This window comes from Barbus barbus, assembly GCF_936440315.1.
Source record: "Barbus barbus genome assembly, chromosome: 22".
In the NCBI taxonomy this organism is placed as follows: domain Eukaryota; kingdom Metazoa; phylum Chordata; class Actinopteri; order Cypriniformes; family Cyprinidae; genus Barbus; species Barbus barbus.
This window is the reverse complement of record NC_136750.1, coordinates 9,861,779-9,881,057: the sequence shown is the minus strand read 5'-3', so window position 1 is coordinate 9,881,057 and position 19,279 is coordinate 9,861,779. Positions and strand designations below refer to the sequence as shown.

General features: G+C 38.2%; 1 protein-coding gene across 3 annotated transcripts in view; it reads right to left on the bottom strand.

The window, feature by feature from the left end:
• Positions 1–19,279, bottom strand: part of LOC306888556 (genetic suppressor element 1) — a 107,523-nt gene that overhangs the window by 43,611 nt on the left and 44,633 nt on the right. For 2 of the 3 annotated variants that reach the window (XM_079446932.1, XM_079446931.1), the window contains exons 2-3: positions 17,109–17,306; positions 3,303–3,514 (exon numbers count right to left, since the gene is read on the bottom strand). In XM_079446932.1, the coding sequence (XP_079303058.1) occupies positions 3,303–3,514; positions 17,109–17,304 (408 nt within the window). In that variant the 5' untranslated portion in view covers positions 17,305–17,306. The remainder of the gene's footprint in view (positions 1–3,302; positions 3,515–17,108; positions 17,307–19,279) is intronic. The other variant, XM_079446933.1, reaches the window with a different exon arrangement.

Here is a 19,279-nt window from a genome sequence, read left to right as displayed (position 1 = left end):
AGGGTGGCACAACCAGTTTTTTTATTGTGGCAATTACTTTTTCACGTAGGGCCAGGCAGGTTTGGTCAGCTTTTTTCCCTTAATAAATTAAATCATTCTTTCAAAACTGCATTTTGTATTTGCTTGGGTTATCTTTGTGTAATATTAAAATTTGCTTGATGATCTGAATCATTCAAGTGTGACAAATATGCAAAAAAAAATACAGGAAGAGGGCAAAAACTTTTTCAAACCACTGTCAATCGGCTGTATATTGCTTTCGGTTGCTTAGTTTCCGTAATTTTATATCATGGCTTGTGTGACGCTGTGCTGTAATACTGGGATTCCCCTCATACGTCACACTCCAGGATTCCCCAATGACATGTAACGCACCTCAATGAACTAATTCAGTGATATAAGTCCTCAGATCTCAGAAAACACTTTATTGATGATACAAACTATATCGACAGTTAAGCAGATGTTTCACACTGTTTCCCTCAGAAATCTGTTAAAGAAAACGCATTACGCGGCTCAGTGCACTGACAACGCAATGACAGCTATTAAATGACCAAACTCAGATCTAAACTTCAGCGTTTGGAAAAACAGCATTATAATCTCTTTTGTACGGTGGCCAAGAAGTGTAAAACAAATCACGATTCTGAAAACAAAATAACAAATTATAAATTCAAATGCAAATCTAAAAAACTAAATAATTCAGAAAACACAACAACAATTCCGAAAATATTATAACAAGTCAGAAAACACAACGACAAATCCGAAAACAAAACAACAAGTCAGAAAACACAACGACAAATCAGACAAACCGGAAGAGGTAGGTATAGTTTGAGACAGCGCCATTGGTTTGGGAATAGATTACTCTGTCAATAGACATCTGTCAATCAAGGTGTACAGGAAGAACGAAAAGAATAACAGCAGAGTCAACTGAAGCATCAGTTCCAGTGGTGCAGGTGGTCAATCGTGTTTTATCGTGATCGACCCGGGTTCGATCTCGCCTTTTGCCGAACTTTTTTTTCTCCCTTTTCAAATCTCATATCACATTGGAAAGTTATTTATTAAAATAAAAATTAAGGAAATAATCAAAAAGTTGAAAATAAAGTATCGGGTAGGGTTAGGGTAGGTGTAGGGAGGGCTATATTGTACCAATAAGGTGGCATCAATTTGAATTAAAATTATAATTTACATTCAATACGTTATTATTGCATACTGTTTTTTTTTTACTACAATACGGAGGTGCAGATAATTGCCATTATTTGCAACAAGTAGTATACATAGTACAAAATCCTGCTATTTTCACTTAGTGTAAATACGTTAGCAGCTATCGCTATTTGACAGAACTATGTCAAATTTACCGTCACTCCAATAGACACTGTATTAGAAACACCCTCGCATTAGCATTAAGTTGTTTTTTTTTTTGTATTCTGATTCAAAGGTAATATAATACAGAGTACAGTGTTGTAAATGTACATGCATGTATATTTTTAGGCAGCACCTATTTGCAAAAAAATAATTGTATTGTAAATAGCGATAGAGGCTATTTAACTAAGTGCAAAATAGCAATAGATGCTATTTACACTAAGTGAAAATAGCAGGATTTTGTGCTATGTATACTACTTGATGCAAATAGTGGCAATTATCTGCACCTCAGTATTGTAGTAAAAAAAACAGTATGCAATGATAACGTACTGAGTGTAAATTATAATTTTAATTCAAATTATTAAAATTGACCTATAATTATTGTACCTTATTGTACCCTACCTACACCTACCCTAACCCTACCCGATACTTTATTTTCAACTTTTTGATTATTTCCTTAATTTTTATTGAAAAAAAATGCCTTTCTGATGCAATACGAGATAGAGAAAGCTGCTTACATGTAGGCTACGGGAAACAGCGAAGATGTTGAATTAAACATACACACAATCAGCTTTTCCACATGTTTATACTGGCCCTGATAATCAAAACTTCTACTTAGCGCTTGCTCCATTTCTCCAGATCAGTTTTTTGTGAATGAATGACTTAATCAACCTGTTCCTTTGGTCTTCATCAACAGCCGCTTGCGCCACCGGCTGGTGAGCGACTGACAGCAGCTGGAGATCATGCCGATGCATGCTCTACTGCTATTCCTGTTGCTCCCAGATGTGCAAATTTTCTGCCAAATTTTAACCACTGAATTTGTGGAAGCGAATTTGGAAAGTGAAATAAAATGGACCATAATTTGCCTGTCGAATATTATACACTGTATTTTTAAACAGATTGAATATTTTGGAATTGAATTCTGGAAGGTGAATATGAATTATGAAATGTTTAATCATGAAAATGTGTGTGAAATATTTTGAATTGAAATACTGACAGCTTAAATAAACAACTATGTTAAATTTCAGGACCTAAAAATTCAAGCCCTGGAAATACAATAATGGAAATACATTAAAATGCAAGCACTGTTAATACACTGCATTATTTTTTTAGTTAGTGCTATTCAACATGCTTTTTTGTTTCAAAGACATATGACATCTTTTTTCTTCCATACGCAGGCTGACGGGTATTAACATAACTGATGATATTCGCAACATTAAATGACTTGGCACAAGCTGACTGTTTCATGTTGCATACGCACCCAATGAGCTTGCTACTTTACATTTAAATGGCTGGTTAGCATTCACTTGAGCATTTGCAGCGCACTTTCAGTGTTCCTCTGAAACCCACCACCTTCCCCAGCTCCACCTGTATAGATCTGCTACGGGTTATTTTATATGCTATTAGTATGTCTTTGATGCTCACAGCACTGTATCGCTGTATGCATTGGCAGAAGCAAGTTCCTGTACTTGCTTGCAGCAGCAGCAATAATCTACAACTACAGCAATAACCAGCAGCGTAGCAAATCTATTCCGCCAAGACCAAATACATTAACATTGTCATAACCATTACCATGCAAACATCTTCAGAAAGTTGTCATGATTGAAATAATTATTACAGTTTAAAACTGCTTTTTTTTGTGGCATTCTGCCTTTATAAAGATAGTGTAGAGTAGACAGGAAGCGATGTGGGAGAGAGAGAGAGGTGGGGGTGGGATCGGGAAATATCCTCGAGTCAGGATTCGAACTCTGGACGCCACAACACAACAATGTAGTATGTCGAAGCATTGCCCACTACGCTATTGGTGCCAACAAAACAATATTTCTGTGGAAACTGTGATACTTAAAAGAAAAGTATTTATTTGAAATAGATTTTTGTAAATCATTACTATGCATTGTTATACAGACAGACACAGAGAACTGATGAACCTGGGGAAAACGTGATAACTTTACCTCTCGTACAGGTCGGTTCTCGCTCCTCCACAGGCCGTTAATGGTTTTGGTGGGTGCTATGGTGACAACAGGTGGGGTATTGGGTATGCTGTGGCCCCCAGGAGGCACTATAACTGGACCCATGGGGCCTCGCTTGGGCGTACTGACTGGGGAGCTGTGGTTAGTGGCCGGAGATGAGACAGGAGATGATTCGCTGCTGATGGAAGATCCTGCTAAATGAGAGGAAACAGTTTATCAGTCATTCTGTAATCCACTTCATGCCATTTATCTAGGTATTGTCTCTTTATGCTTAAAAAACTAAAATCATGTGATCTCTGCATGAGATTGTATCTTATAATTAAAAACAAACTGAAACCCACATTGCAAACACACTGCACCAGCTTCTTACACATCTCTGCACTTAAAGCTGTGTGCACACCCGTTTATTTTTGACTAGTTCAGTTTGAAGTGGAAAGGATATACTATATAAATATAAATGTCTCGTGGAGGAGTAGAGAGACAGACACACCACCTACATCAAACATTAGATGGAGACAGGGAGGAGAATTCATGAAGAGAGATGACAGGAAAAGCTCTAACGAGAGAGAAAAAAGAAAGTCCTGCGTGTTCGTCCTGAATTCTTTATCTGCATGGACATACAGCCAATTACAATCCAGTGCTTAATCATCACTCTCTAAAGCTGTCATCATTAGTGCACCTCTACACACACTCCATCTGTCTCTCAGTCTGTCAGTTTGTCCGCTGTAAGAGGTGAGCAAGGTCTAATAACACTAGCCAATGCACAAGTGGAATATTTTTCTATTAAAAGAGTTCTTCCACTAAAAAAAAAGAAAACAATTTTTTTTTTTTTACTCACCCTCATAGTTGATATTCAGCAGAATATAGCCCCAGTCACCATTAACTTTCACTGCATCTTTTTCCATACAATCAAAGTGAATGGTGACTGAGGTGTTCATCTTCTGAACATGTCATGGTTCCACTTTGTATTAGGTGTCTTTAACTACTAAGAACTTACAAAATGAAGCATATGCTTACTGTATACACACATGCTAAAACTGCCATCTGTCATTTAAATTTATAAGCAAAATATGAACAAAACCGTTGGCTTGTAGCCACTGCGAAATGAAAACACTTTTTAACCAAACAATTTAACATCCCTGAGAAGAATGTCCCGAGTCAGAATTTAATCCCGCATTGCAAGAAATCTGCTCGGGTCCCGCAGTTCCCGCAGGACTAGGGCTGGGTATCGAGTTCGATACTTTTTAGGCACCGACCGAATTGCCTCGATACCACCGAGTATCGAAAAACGTCTTGTCGTTCGGTACCAAAAAATATTAAACCTAAGGGGTTAATCTCATTAACGTCAGTGAGCCAATAAGCCTGCAGCACTAGGTGTGTTTGACTAGAAGTGAAGCGGTGCTGATTGATCAGTGTTTGACATCCGCGAGAGCAATTCGAAAGCGTACGGAGCAGTCCGCTCTCTATATCGGTTTCGCTTACTTGACACAGACTGAAGCTCGCGTGACATTTCAGCGTCTGCCGTCTCACTAAATGAGGACATAAACACATGAACAACAGCTCTAGAACTGCTCTGAGAGTCACTTCATGAGCATTTTACCATTTGATTTGAGTAAAACTTAATATCATATACACACAGAACTGTAAAGGTATTCCCGGAAACCCGTCAAAATAAAAGTTCGGATTAATTTGGAAGACACTGCGGCAGAAATAAATTAATATTGTTCATATTGTACATAGTGTACATAGCCTACTGCTACTACTAGGCTACTATTAAAATTATTAAAACTCTTATTTTTTAATTAATGATCACACAACATTTCTTCCATGTTTTAATTTTAATAGTACAATTTTGTTTGCCAAAATAAATAAATAAAGTTTTATTTTCAATAATTTAAAAGAAAAATGAAATTAATGTTTTATGCCTTCATTTGAAAACCAGATACAGAACACAGAATTTCTGAGGAAAAAGAAAACATTTCATAAGGCTGTTTTAAGAATAAATTTGACATACTACAACATAGAATTTAATAACAATAAAACATAATAAAATAAAACATCCACTTATGAAAGTGGATAAAGATTTAAAATTTCTTGAAGTCTTTAACAACCTAGAATAAATGAATAGAAATGATGATTCTGTCTGAGCTATGCATTTTAAAACGAGCACGCACTAGTGTAAACTGAAAACTATTTGAGCTTTATTAAAATTATTTGTATTGATTTATTGTGTTGGCTATATTTTGTTCCTTTGTGCAGTGGCTCAGGAGATGAGTCTTTGAGTCTGTATACATGTCAACAAGCTGAAAAAATAAAACCAAAGTTTTTTGAGATAATGTAATCTTGTTAAAACTGTTTTCATAAAATTGGTATCGAAAAAAGTATCGTTCAGGAACCGGTATCGAACCCAAGGTATCGGTATCGGTATCGATATCTAACATTTTTGAACGATACCCAGCCCTACGCAGGACAGCTGCGGGAATGCAAAGCTTCCTCCTGCAAATACCTTGCAATAATAGTGCGGTGATGATGGTGATGACCTCAACACCACAGTCGGCATCTCATTACTGCGGTGATGTGGTAAAGCGATTATCGTCACAGCCCTATACTTAAGTTTAGGTATTGGGTAGGATTAGGGATGTAGAATATTGTCATGCAGAATATGTGCTTTATAAGTAATAATAAACAGCCAATATGTTAATAATAGGCATAATAATAATAATAAGCAACTCGTTAAGAGTGAGAATTGGTTCCTATACTAAAATGTTATCGCAAATTTTACCCGGTACAGAAAAGATTCCTTAAAAATGGAGAGGGATAATAATCTGAATAAGAACTACTTTTCAGCCCTGTTCATTCTAGTGTCAAGACATTTTAGTCCAGATGATGTCTGTAAAACAGGTTTCTCTTGAGGGAAGACATTAGGAGCTGGTGTTCTCAGAAGAAAGCTTTTAAGAGAAATGCCACAAAGGTTTCTGTTAACACCAAAGAAGAAACAAAGGTGAGCAGAGGTGAGGAGGCGCTTACTGCAGTAATTACAGCTGCACACCATTAAACATGCATGCAGAGTGATAGATCGAAAGAGAGAGTGAAAGAGAATGAGAGTGAATCTACAACAGCAAATTGCAGCTGTCCCAAAGTGTCTCCTCCTGTCTTATTCAGTCAATTAACACAGGCTATACACACACTTTAGCCTCTCTTCCAAAACCAGCATCTATTACTCATGCAGTATCCCAACTGAAATAGGGAAGCAAATAATGATTATTTTCAAGGGTTAGGATGGTTAAGAGGTTGTATTAGTGCCAACTAACAATAAACAAGATGAACAAAATCATTTGAAAATAGATGTTACTGAGCCTTACCTAATATCAGAACCGTTTTTTGGTTCACTTAATTTTACTTGATTTAAAGGGCTCCTATTATGCTTTTTCACTTTTTGAATTTTAGTCAGTGTGTAGTGTGTATGTTTGGGCAAAAGATCTACAAAGTTACAAATCTCAAAGTCCACTCCAAAGAGAGATATTTTGTTTAAAAACTACAACGAACAGCTCGTTTGGAATACAAAGTTGTTTTCCTGTATTTGTGATATCACAAAGTGGTCCATTAGAATATCATTAAAGTAAATCCCGCCTACGGAAATTCGAATGGTTGGGGGGTGGGGAGAACGCTTGGTTGAGCACTGCACGTTTCAAAATCGAAACCCGGTGCGGGTGTTTTTATATCACTGTATTTCTGAAGGAAACCGACTGTCTTCAGAAAATTTTGGATGTCATTTTAATTTCATCTTGCATGTAATGTCTGATAACGCAGTGTTTGTGAGCGGAGCTCTGCTTTGTGTACAGCGTTACTGGAGAAACCTCAATCTCTACCACTCCAACAGCGCCTTCTGCTGGCAGAGAATGAATTTGCATACATATGCTGCCACAAATAGGGGATTACGGTATAAGTAAATTCAACTGTATAAAAGTGTCACTCATGTTATAATGTTAGAATTAAAGGACGATAAACAATACATATTAGCGTTGCACTTATCTGTACATAGTAAATGCAGTTATTTTTAAGCTGTTGTTGATATCCTATCTAAAATGTGATTTAGCCAAAAAAACAACAAAAAAGAAACAATAACGTTACCACTTTAACATGTCTTGCAATATTCGTGCATGCAAAGGTTCTGCGCGATCCTCTTGTTCAATATTCTCGGGGTCTGAATCCGGCTCAAATTGATATGGCAATATTGACGAACTTGCTGTTTTGACAAGGGGCGGGACAGTACTGAAAGCTAACAAATCAAAACACTTTTTTTTTTTCGGAAGGCGGGCCTTCAACAAACCGTAACTAATCGAGCCATTTGTGCCAGGCTGGGGAGAAATGTATTGTAATAACTAGGGATGCACGATATTTATCGGACAGATAAATTATCGACCGCTATGAGAGAAAATGACGTCATTTTTATTGCTCCAATAAATAAATTAAATCCGATAACTAGATCCGATAAAGTATGCTTGCTGGTAAATCAATCAATCAGTCTGATTTATCTGAGATTCATCTTCTTTCCGAGTGCAAGTGATTGCAGCTTTAAACTGCAGTGACTGTCAGCATGTGTTGTGCTCATTACGTTATCATTTGCGAACATGTCTTCACCGGTCTGGAAGTTTTTCTCAGTGACAGAGGAGGACAATGCCATTGCTATTTCCAACGCAAATTCAGCAAGGATTGCGAAAAGAGGAAAAAAGGCATCAAGTAGGGTTGTGACAGTGAGGAAATTTTCCCACTGGTTAATCGATGTGTGTCAACACCTTACCGGTATCACCTCGGTGGATGGGGGGTGGACATCGTTTGAGTCTTCTCTCTTTTCCTCGCTTTCCTTCGGTTTTAAATAGCTTGTAAGCTCTGTACGCGTTTTATTTTCACTTTTAAATTAGTGGCAATTCGGCGTCAAGCAGTTGTTTGTTTTTAGTTTGCTTGAGTTTTCTCACTTTCCTTTACTTACATAACTTGTAAAAGCACTGTGCGTATTTTATTTTCACTTTTAAATTAACGGCAATTCAGCATCAACAACAAAATACAACATAGAACATATAGCTAACTTTTATTAACAAAACGAATAAAAATGCACCATGCTATATGCCTAATATAAAATAACAGATAACTTACAAATTTTAAATATGCATGGTAGGCCTATACAAAATTGAAAATCAGTAAAGACTGAGGAACAAATAATTATAAAACGTAGAACGTTTATTAGTGAGATGGAAAGTTTTGAAGCACGGACTGCATACACCTTGATGTAAAATAATGGGAACAATTTCACAGTTTAAATAAAATAAAAATGATGCCTTATACTGCTGCCTACAGAAGCAGTTCCCTATTACACAACAGCGGTGTGATGCCTGTAGTCATTACTGATAGCTGCTCATCTGCTGCAGTTTCTCACCGTCTTCTCAATTGTTTCTCCCAGTGTGACACACAGGACACAGTGAATAATTCAGTAGGACTGCAGGCACATGTGCAGCAAGATACCCCCGCCCGCCGCCTTTACAGCTTTCTTTTCTTTTATTCACACTGGCACGCGCTCATCCATCAAACATCATCCTCCTCCTGCAGCTCCCGTGAGTGTGGATCTGTCAGACACATTTATATTTTATGTGTCTTTATAGCATTTGCGCTAAATTACAGCTCCAAACATCATCACAAGAGAATGTGTGTGTGACGGAGAGGCATGCATCAGATCTCTCAAAAAGCAGGTTTCTTTTCTTTTAAATGAAACACACACAGGCAGATGGGCCTCTCATTGACGCACACACACGCACACACACACACGCACACACACACACACACACACACACACACACCATCTGAGTCAAACTGGTATGCCTTTATGAGATGCTAATGATATTCAAATGTATTCAGTGCGATGCATCTGTGCAAGCTGCTCTCAGAGGAAGCCGTTCCCATATATGGACTAGAGGTTCCAACACTTCCTGTCACGCTCTGAATGCCACTAAAATGAACAGATTTCACACTGCAAAGAAAGAGAGAGACTGTGTGTGTGTGTGCCTGTGTGATTAATGTGCATCTCTGTTCTCTGAGGGTTCATCTATTAACCCACCTCTACCTCACACTGACCACACACACACACACACATCTCAGGCTGCATTAGAACAGCATCAGCAGTTAATTAAACAGCCCATTTCACACCTGGTGTGAGAGCAGAACTCAACACGCCTCAGCCCATATGCTGCCCCACGCACACACAAACGTCATTGTTTTTTGGTGCGCTCACATGGTTTAGATGATATCAGCAGATATCAAGACCATTCTGAATGAACACACATCAGTTTTGTTCTTTCCACAGCTGGATCTCAAATGAGATGAAATCAATTCTATGCATTCTACTTAGGCAGGATCTCCACGCGCCACACAAGTGATGCACAAGGAACCAAACCCATATCTGATTCCAGTAGAGTTTGGAAATGAGACGTGATACTGTAATGAAGCATAAAAATACACGGCACACAAAAATAATATTCAGGGGTCAACGATTAATCGACGATCGATTAATTATCGATAAGCAATGTGATCGATAAAAGCTATCGATGGTCGATTAAGTGGTTTCATTTTGGGGTGCGTGCGAGCAGGACAGATACTATAGGTTATTCATACAACTTGTTCTTTCGTTCGTACAACTTATTTATTTGTGGCCACTGTCCAGGTTTCATTCATTTGTTCCCTAGAAAACCCATGTATTTAAATGCGAGAGCAATTTCAGTCATAGTAACAAATTCTTAATTCATGGCCACGAAATCTTTCATTTCCCCCCACATGTTTACCACAGTAAGAGATGCGAAAACAAGTGATTAAAACAACAATAAAACAACAATAAAATAAACCTGCAAATCTAGAGGGTGAGACAGTGAGGATTTGGGAAAAGAAACAATAAATAATATTAAATTCGTGACCATCTGGCAAAACAGAACACAATGCCGCATACAGCTTGATTTAAATGTATGCGCTCGAACGGCATGAATCCAAAAGCATGGTCGTGATGTAACATTTGCCTGCTAACCAATTATTTATCTTATTAACAAAGCTTTGTACCTCACTCGTGTCATAATACTCGCATTAAAATGTTTCAAATGGGTAGCAGTGTGTTTTGCCGTTGCAACGCCGATGGTTTTGGAAACGGATCACAACCCCACGCGCCGTACTTGCGTTTAGGATCATTTTATTGTAAATCCCGATAATGTCAATTGCAAACTTTGCGACAATGTTTTAAAATAAAACAACAAGCACCATGAAACCATTTAAAAAGGCGCATTCAGCGGTCTCCGTGACAGAATATGAAACAGCCCACAAAGTATAATGATCCCGTGCATAACTACGGTGCGCTCTCTTCATTTTATCAAATGATCATAAATCACATCCATTCATTTTACGATCCTGCTACTAGCCTTTTTACTTAGACTAAAAACCCCTTTCATTCGGGTGAGGAAGCTGGCGCTTTGAGTGGCATTTGCACATCCTGTCATGCCGGTGACTATATGCTACTGCAATAGACGCATTTTGCAGTATTAAGGTTAACGATTGATTAATCGATTGAACACTGGCTCGTTAATTTCATTAATCATGATCGTTAATTTAAACGACGATCGATTGTGGAAATGATCGAAAATTGACATCCCTACTTCACACACAAATAATTTACTCAAACCTGTATGCATTTCTTTCTTCTATGGAACACAAAAGCACGTATTTTGATAAATGTCTCCTTTTATAAAGCTGAAGAAAGAAATACAGGTGTGGACAGGTAAATGATGACAAAATGACATTTTAGGGTGATCTCTTTGACACGTTATTTGAACCCCCACCACACAAAATATTCTCTGAGAACCTTTACTAGAAAAAAGTACAATTTAATTAAACTGGCCTATTATCTGTTCTTTTCAGCATCAAATGAATTATATCTCAGCTCTGTTTATCTTGATTTGTCCACCATACTTACTGGATGTTTTCACTGAGTCTGTCGCATTTTAGGACTGCCCTATTCCCAATCAATATCTGAAGTGATTGCCCTATCTGAAGTTTGTGATGCCACTTCACATCAGGAGGAACAGCCTTCACATCAGGAGCATACCTATTATTGGTCGACTGATATATCGGCATCGGGTTTTTCTGTTTGGCCGATGCGTTCGAGGAGGAAATTTAATTTTGACAGCACTGAGAGCGGCAGTGGCTGAGTACACTGTGCTCACATTCTCCCTCTAGTTCGCTGTCGTCGTTAACAGTTCTGTCTTATACGGATAGAAGTCTGTCTAATAATCAGATAGAACTGTTAAACAAAGGAATTAAATACATACAAAAAATATTATAACGATTGATTTTATATTAGTAACAGAAAGGCAAACATTATAATACTTTCCTGTTTGCCGACAGCATTCAGAATCAGCAAATACATTTATATTCTCATTTATGCAATTTAAACAAATCTTTGAATGATTAATTTCACAGCATTTAACATTTAATTTCACAAACCTTGCAAACTTAGTAGAATCCAGTTGTGAGATCTTGTGAAGTGTGCATGTGTATCCTGCATGATCGCGTGTGCTCTGCGTGATGGTAAGTCAGGAGGAAACGCGCAATCAACAAACTTTAATTTTGTGATTTCAAACTATGCTAAGCTTTATGCATTTGCCCACTGTCATTTTCACTGTGTACTGTATGTAAAATGACTGTCACCTTGGCTTTATTTGAACAATATGATTCCCAATGCACACAAACTTCCCAGAATACGGAGTGCCCTGTTCGTTACAGTGTTTAATTATATTTTTATTAAATATTTATGTGAAAAAATACTTTGTCTTCTAAAGTATAAGTATGTTTATTTTACACGTTTATTTTTTCAAATGATTTCAAATTTCTTAAATATTAATTAACATTAAATAAAATTATATCAGCCAACCTGCTTTCCAAGATATCGGCAGTAAAAAAAACAACATCAGTTGTCAAAAACAATATCAGTCGACCACTACCTATTGTGCTTTAAAATGTCACGAGTTTGTGGAACAGAGCCACCATCACTTATGTGAGTGTGAGGATGAGCTTGTGTTATGTATACAGCCTGTTTCTACAGATGGAAGGCCATTAAAAAAAAACAGGGTACCCCTACCCCCAGGGCCACGTCTGCCACTCTCTCTTCTCAACCAGAACTAGAGACTTACTCCTCCCCTCTACTCCTGTGTCTCTGTCTCTGCTGGATAAAGGATGAGCCCTTTAATATCCAAGTCCACATGGAGCAGTTAATTAATCACACACACCACACCTGCTGTGAGAGACAGATTGGTCGTGTTCAGAAATGAATACGTACTGCATACTGCAACGTTTTTTCCCCTAATATTGTATAGTATGCAACCATAAACATTTGACATTGTATCCAATTATCTCAGAAATAAATGGTTTTATAATAATGTAAATGGAAATAAATGACATTTGTAATTCAATTTTGTGTATAGCAACAGGGTTAAAGGATTAGTTCACTTTTAAAAAAAACTTTTGCTGATAATTTACTCACCCCCATGTCATCCAAGATGTCCACGTCTTTCTTTCTTCAGTCGAAAAGAAATTAAGGTTTTTGATGAAAACATTTCTCCATAAAATGGACTTCATTGGGACCCAAACGGTTCAAGGTCCAAATGACCGTTTCAGTGCAGCTTCAAAGGGCTTTAAACGATACCAGACGATGAATTAAGGGTCTTATCTAGCGAAACATCGGTCATTTAAAAAATAAATAAAAAAGTTTTATAAGCACAAATGCTCGCCTTGCTCTGTTCTGTGATGCGCGTTCATGACGTCACGTAATACGCAATGACGTGGAAAAGGTCACGGTTGACTTAGGCGGAAGTACCGAGTCAGTGTTTACAAATGTGCGGAAGGAGGACCATATACACATATTCAAATGTCTTTGTGTCAGTTTATCGTTTAAAATGCCCATTTCGTGTGCGTATCCTGGGTGTTTTAATATTAAAAAGCCTACTGACTCTGTACTTCCGCCTACCTCAACCGTGACCTTTTCAACGTAATTGCGTATTACGTGACGTCATGAACGCGCATCACAGAACAGAGCAAGGCGAGCATTTGTGCTTATAAAACTTAAACTTTTTTATTTATTTTTTAAATGACCGATCGTTTCGCTAGATAAGACCCTTATTCATCGTCTGGTATCGTTTAAAGGCCTTTGAAGCTGCACTGAAACTGTCATTTGGACCTTGAACCGTTTGGGTCCCAATGAAGTCCATTATATGGAGAAATGTTTTCATCAAAAACCTTAATTTCTTTTCGACTGAAGAAAGAAAGACATGGACATCTTGGATGACATGGGGGTGAGTAAATTATCAGCAAAAGTTTTTTTAAAAGTGAACTAATCCTTTAAATGGACCACTTCTGATTATCATATTGGAGGAGGAAATGTAAATGTAAATAAACATATTTCAAATTTAAATCCAATAAATTATTATTACTAATTGAATGAGCACATTAGCTAATTAAAAAATAAAATCAAGAATTTAAATCTTTGTATACAACTCAGTTTTTTACTTGAGTGTTAATTAAATAAATCTGATTAATTTACTGATTATTATAATAATTAGTTACATATATATAGTGCTTTTCTGGGTACTCAAATTTACTTATTACATTTTGAAATTTCAGTTTTATGGCTAAATGAAAACTTTAATTTCAGATTTGATGTTTTGGTAAAAAGTAATAATTGTGATGCCTCGCAAATCTACTTATTTAGGTATTTATCATTTAGTTTGTGCAGTAAACATTTATTTCACGTTCATTTAGATTTATTTATTTATTTATTAATTCATTCATTCATTATTTTTGCAGGTTTTGTCGACCAAAGTACAATGTGTTTTTAACATGAAATCTCACAGCGGGAACTATATGTTTACGTACACACTCTTTTGCCTCAGCAACTGAAATAAAGTTTTGGGAAACTGAATGTCAGCCTACACCTGACCTGCCATTATTCAGATCACTGTAACTCACCCGTTTCACTGGCCCAGTCTGTAAGCTCCTGCGGCCCACCTACAGCTGTCTGGACTGGAGACAAATCAGACAGACACTGGGAAGAGGCGTTTCTGGAGCTGTTTTTAACAGTGAGAGTGACCTAATCATAATGTGCTTCAACAGTCTGTTTTTAAATGCCACCCACAGATGGACTACAGATACAGACACAATGAGAAAGAGAAACAGAAGGCAGAGTTAACACAGGTGATGAAACACAGCTAGCTCAGTGCTACTGCTGAGCATCAGCATAACGTCTCCACACTGCAGTTTATCCTGACCAAGAACCACCCAACCACTCACAAAGGAAGAGACAATATGGTCAAACAAACAGAGTTTGCTTTTTAATTGATCTTTAGAGGCAAGTAAATGTGTAACTGGACATAACTCAAAGGTGGGTTTTTAGATTTCATTCTTCATTTACTGTCAGGTATCTCACAAACTTTGTCAAATTCAAAGACTAGTTAAAGCAGCAGAGAACGGTCACAATGCAAACAATGCACAGAACAAGGAGGGGCAACGATAGCTGGTAAAGTCTTAACTGGAACACGATGGGTTTTGAATGTGGTCATGTTTGTTTGTTTATTTATTTTCTTCTTAATGCCATTCCAGCATCTATGGTTATATTCATGGTGAGAACCAGTTAATCCATACACAAGTCATCCATGCACAAGTCTGTCTTGCACACAAGTTGGGGGGGACCATTTAGAATCTTCAATTCACCTGCCCTGCATGTTTTTGGGGCTGTGGGAGGAAACCAGAGTAAACCCACGCTAACACAGGGAGAACATGCAAACTCCACACACCTGCTGAGGCTCGAACCAGAGACCTTCTTACTGTGAGACAACAGCACTAACCACCTAGACACTGTGCCACCCCGATTGTGGTCTTGTACATTTTAAACACATCGTATTAGAATACATAAAATTAAAATCACAGCAGGGTGATGGATCCATTCACACCAAAGCGTTCTCTATATGGACAGCTCTTCCTGGGTCTGATGGAGAGCACTCACACTAGGGGACAAGCAGGAGAAGACAGGAAGCATGTGGTATTCTGACAGACTGTTAAAGACTGCTTCCCTGCTGAGACACTGTCTCCAAACACAGCCGAGCACCATGTACAGAATATGTGTGTGTACCTTCTTCAGGCTACATAAACAACCACCATTCCGTGTGAACACAGACACACATGATATCTGTAGAAAATGCCACTCTCTGTGGGCACACAGTAATGGTTTGTTCATCCAAAAAAGAAAAATCTGTTATCATTTACTCGTCCTCAAGTTGTTCTGTATGAGAGCTTTTCTGTATTTTGAAGAATGTTGGTAACCAAACAGTTGGCAGTAGTCACTGACTTAAGCTGGCTGCACACTAGACTATTTTCAAATCTTAACCGATTTTAAAACCATGGGAGACCACAGACAAGAAGACAGTTCAAACGATTTTTAGCCTTATAATCCCTAAACACGCACACTAGATGATTCGAGCAGACCGCGAGACTGCACACTTGAAGAGAACGATTTCACAGTGACACGTGATCTCACTCCCAAGATCAAACGTGAATAAAGAACAAAAACAAATAGAGGACAATCAACGTTGTCAGCTGGCTCTCCTGGCATGCATTCGGTTTCACAGTGAAAAACAAAGTATACAAAAGAATATGGGTGATGTTTGTGGCTGCCAGGTTTCAGCTATAGAAGCAGGCAACATCCGGTGAGTGACATTTGCTCGCTCATTGGCTATCGTGGGTATCACGTCAGAGGCAGCCCGATCAAGAGTCGTAAATATCTTTTTTGTTAGATATTTATGATTTGAGTTCGGCGACGCTCCGTCGAGATCGGGAGCAGATAAATAATTGATGTCTCATTAGGTTGGCATACAACGGCTTTGCAGGCAGCGTACCGCCCGAAAACGATTTCAGGTATACTTCTGAGACATCATAATAGTTTAATGATCTACAACAAAATAGAGAGCGCTTTGGGGATAACTAAATGAATATTACATTTCTATAGTACTAATTCCTAGCTAGAAATTACATTGAATGTGGAAATAACATTTACATTTACAGACAAACTGACCAAAAACCACAGCTTTTCGATGCCATAGCTCAACTGTTACAGAATCAAACCCACAGGACTGTGGGATATCATAGGCAGGGAAGGATACCTTTGTGCTGCCTTCAAAAATCTATCAGATGAAGGTATCTCAGCAGACATGATGTGACATGATCATTGGATTCGGACATGCCTTGTTGCCTTCCTACCTCCATATGCTGCCTGTGGAGGCAGCATTTTTCAGCTTTTGGGCTCAGCCAAGATGTGTAGTGTTACAGAGGGTGGGTGTACTTTATCTAACATAAAGTAGCCTGCTCAGAACGTTTTCCAAATATGATAATGCATAGTATTATAAGTAGCAGAATTCAATTTTTAGCTCAGTATACAGTTATTTCACTCAATCTCTATGGGTCCCCTAGGAGCCAACAACATTGGATCATGACCTTAGCCATGAACTACTGACCCTGTTGAGATAATGCCATAGTAAACACTGTAGTCCAGCATGGCCAAGACTTGCAAGGAAAAGCAGACTTCATTCAGTGCAGTTTGAATTCCACTAAAGGGTCATTATCATAGCAAAAAAGGGACGACACCCAGGGTACATCTGTGGCCTTGGAGCACTGACACATGGGTCAGGGATCAAATGTCAGGGGGTCACAGCTTACCTCTGGGTTCCTCTGCCTGCTTAGCCAGCTTGCGGAGAGCAGCGGCAAATCCCGAGTGGGCGGACTGAGATGCAGGACTGCCATTGGGCACAATTGAACTGTTGAGGGGAGATGGGGTGAGGGGACTGACTGTCGCCGTGGTGCGGGTCGCTGTGGAAATCATGCCTAATGATGGTGACTTTGGCTCATGGCTCATGCCTGAAGAAGACAGAGAAACAGAGTGAGATATTAGAAGCAATAAACAGGATACATGGACCCCAACACTGATGGTTGACTCATTGAGGATGTAAACAGCCTGACACAAAAAACACTGACTGACCCAAACAGCTGCAGGAGGTGAAGAAGAAGAGGTCAAAGATTATGCCCAAGGTCAGTTTATCTGTCTACAAGCATTCACAGACACACACACAATTTTTTTTAATCCATACACAGAGTGATGGGTTAAATCTGGACTAAAACCCAGCTCACTGTGCGATTTTGGCCAAGATTTGGTCATCTGAAACAAATTTTGAAAATCCTAAAAGATTCCTAAAATCCACAGTCTTTGATTGCTGGTTTGACATGTTCACAGACAGCCAATTATTGGCCGTTGTGATCAAATTTTACCCCGATGAAATTCTGGCAGCATTAGAAGATTTGGTGCACAGTCCTACAGTGTGATGTCTCCTACAACGAATGTCAAACTGTCTTCGTTTTTCAAGACAAGCCATGGTCAGAATTAATGCTAGAGTTTTCTTCTAACCACCATAAACTCCGGTGCTCCTGTTCTCCGTTCACGGAATTCATATATGTTGCCTTTGCTATAATAAACACTGGTTGTGCTGCTGTTTTCATGTGGGTGTGTAGTGGTGCTTACACTATTCTTCTTAAATACACCACTATTCATATACTTTTCATGATAGCCAACAATGCAGCTCGCAGTCACTGAACGTGTATGGATTGATAATGTAAAACTCTGGACAAGTTTTCTTGTGTGCACCCATTTTTAACACATCTTGACTATTGTACATTCTGACATTAATGACAACTAAGATCCCACAGTGTGACATGATCATCATGTTCGTACAGTCTGACAAGCAACAATCATAAAGGACTATTAAAAATCGTACAGTGTGCGCCCAGCTTAAGAATAAGGGAACACAGGCCTGAGACAGACATGTAGTACTAATGCATACTAATGTAATAATTAAGAATTAAAGTTTTGATATTATTAAAATAAAATAAAAACAACTACAGGGGCCTAGACCAGTGTTTCCCAGTGTTTATTTTAAATCAGTGCTATTGGTCATCGTTCTGTGTGTTTGTGTGTTTTACAAATATTTCACCAATGAAAAGCATTCAAAAGAGCTTGTGACTAAACCTCGTAACGCCATTGGATCCTCAAATTGTCAGGCAAACCTCATAACCCTACCTCCATTCAGAATGAAGTGTTGCGATGCGCAATTTGAAAACAGACGTCAACTTCTTCACAATGCAAGGGTAAATAAAGAACTGATGTTTGAATGAGTACAGCGTTTCCTTTACTCGAGAAACGCTGTCTATAATGGCTAATGTTTTTGTGCGTTTAAAGAGCAGAGAAGATTCTTAGCATTTGCTGTCTAGTTGTAGCCAAGACACTTTTAAACATTTTAAATATCCTGTGTATAGCGGTTCATCTTTTATATCATGAGATATTGGCCAAATGTATTAAACAACAAGAGAAACTGTGCACCCATATAGCTACAATAAACTTTATAACCTGCAAACTGATGAAAACGTAATGCAATTAATTAACTGCCTCAGATGCGGCCATTTTAATGATGGACAAAACACAGATCTCTGTCATTCAGTCATCAAAAACCTTGTTAACTCCATTTGATTATGATTTTCAGACATTTTCAGAAAGGTTGGGAAACACTGACCTAGACATCCATCTAATATGTAGTCAAGTTCACTAATCAGCTAGTTGACGATCACAACCCTGAAAAACAGCCAACAACAAAAGTGCAGCAGTGTTTGTGTGAGAAATTATTTTTGCGGTTGTCAACAGAGATCCAGTACAAATAAGCAAGAAAACACCATCGGCAGCTTTAGATGTTTTAAAATGATTAAAACAAAACAATGACCAAGAGGCTATTTGTGGGCAGGATATACAGCAACAATCAGTGATCAATCAGTCACTCTTTTTCTTT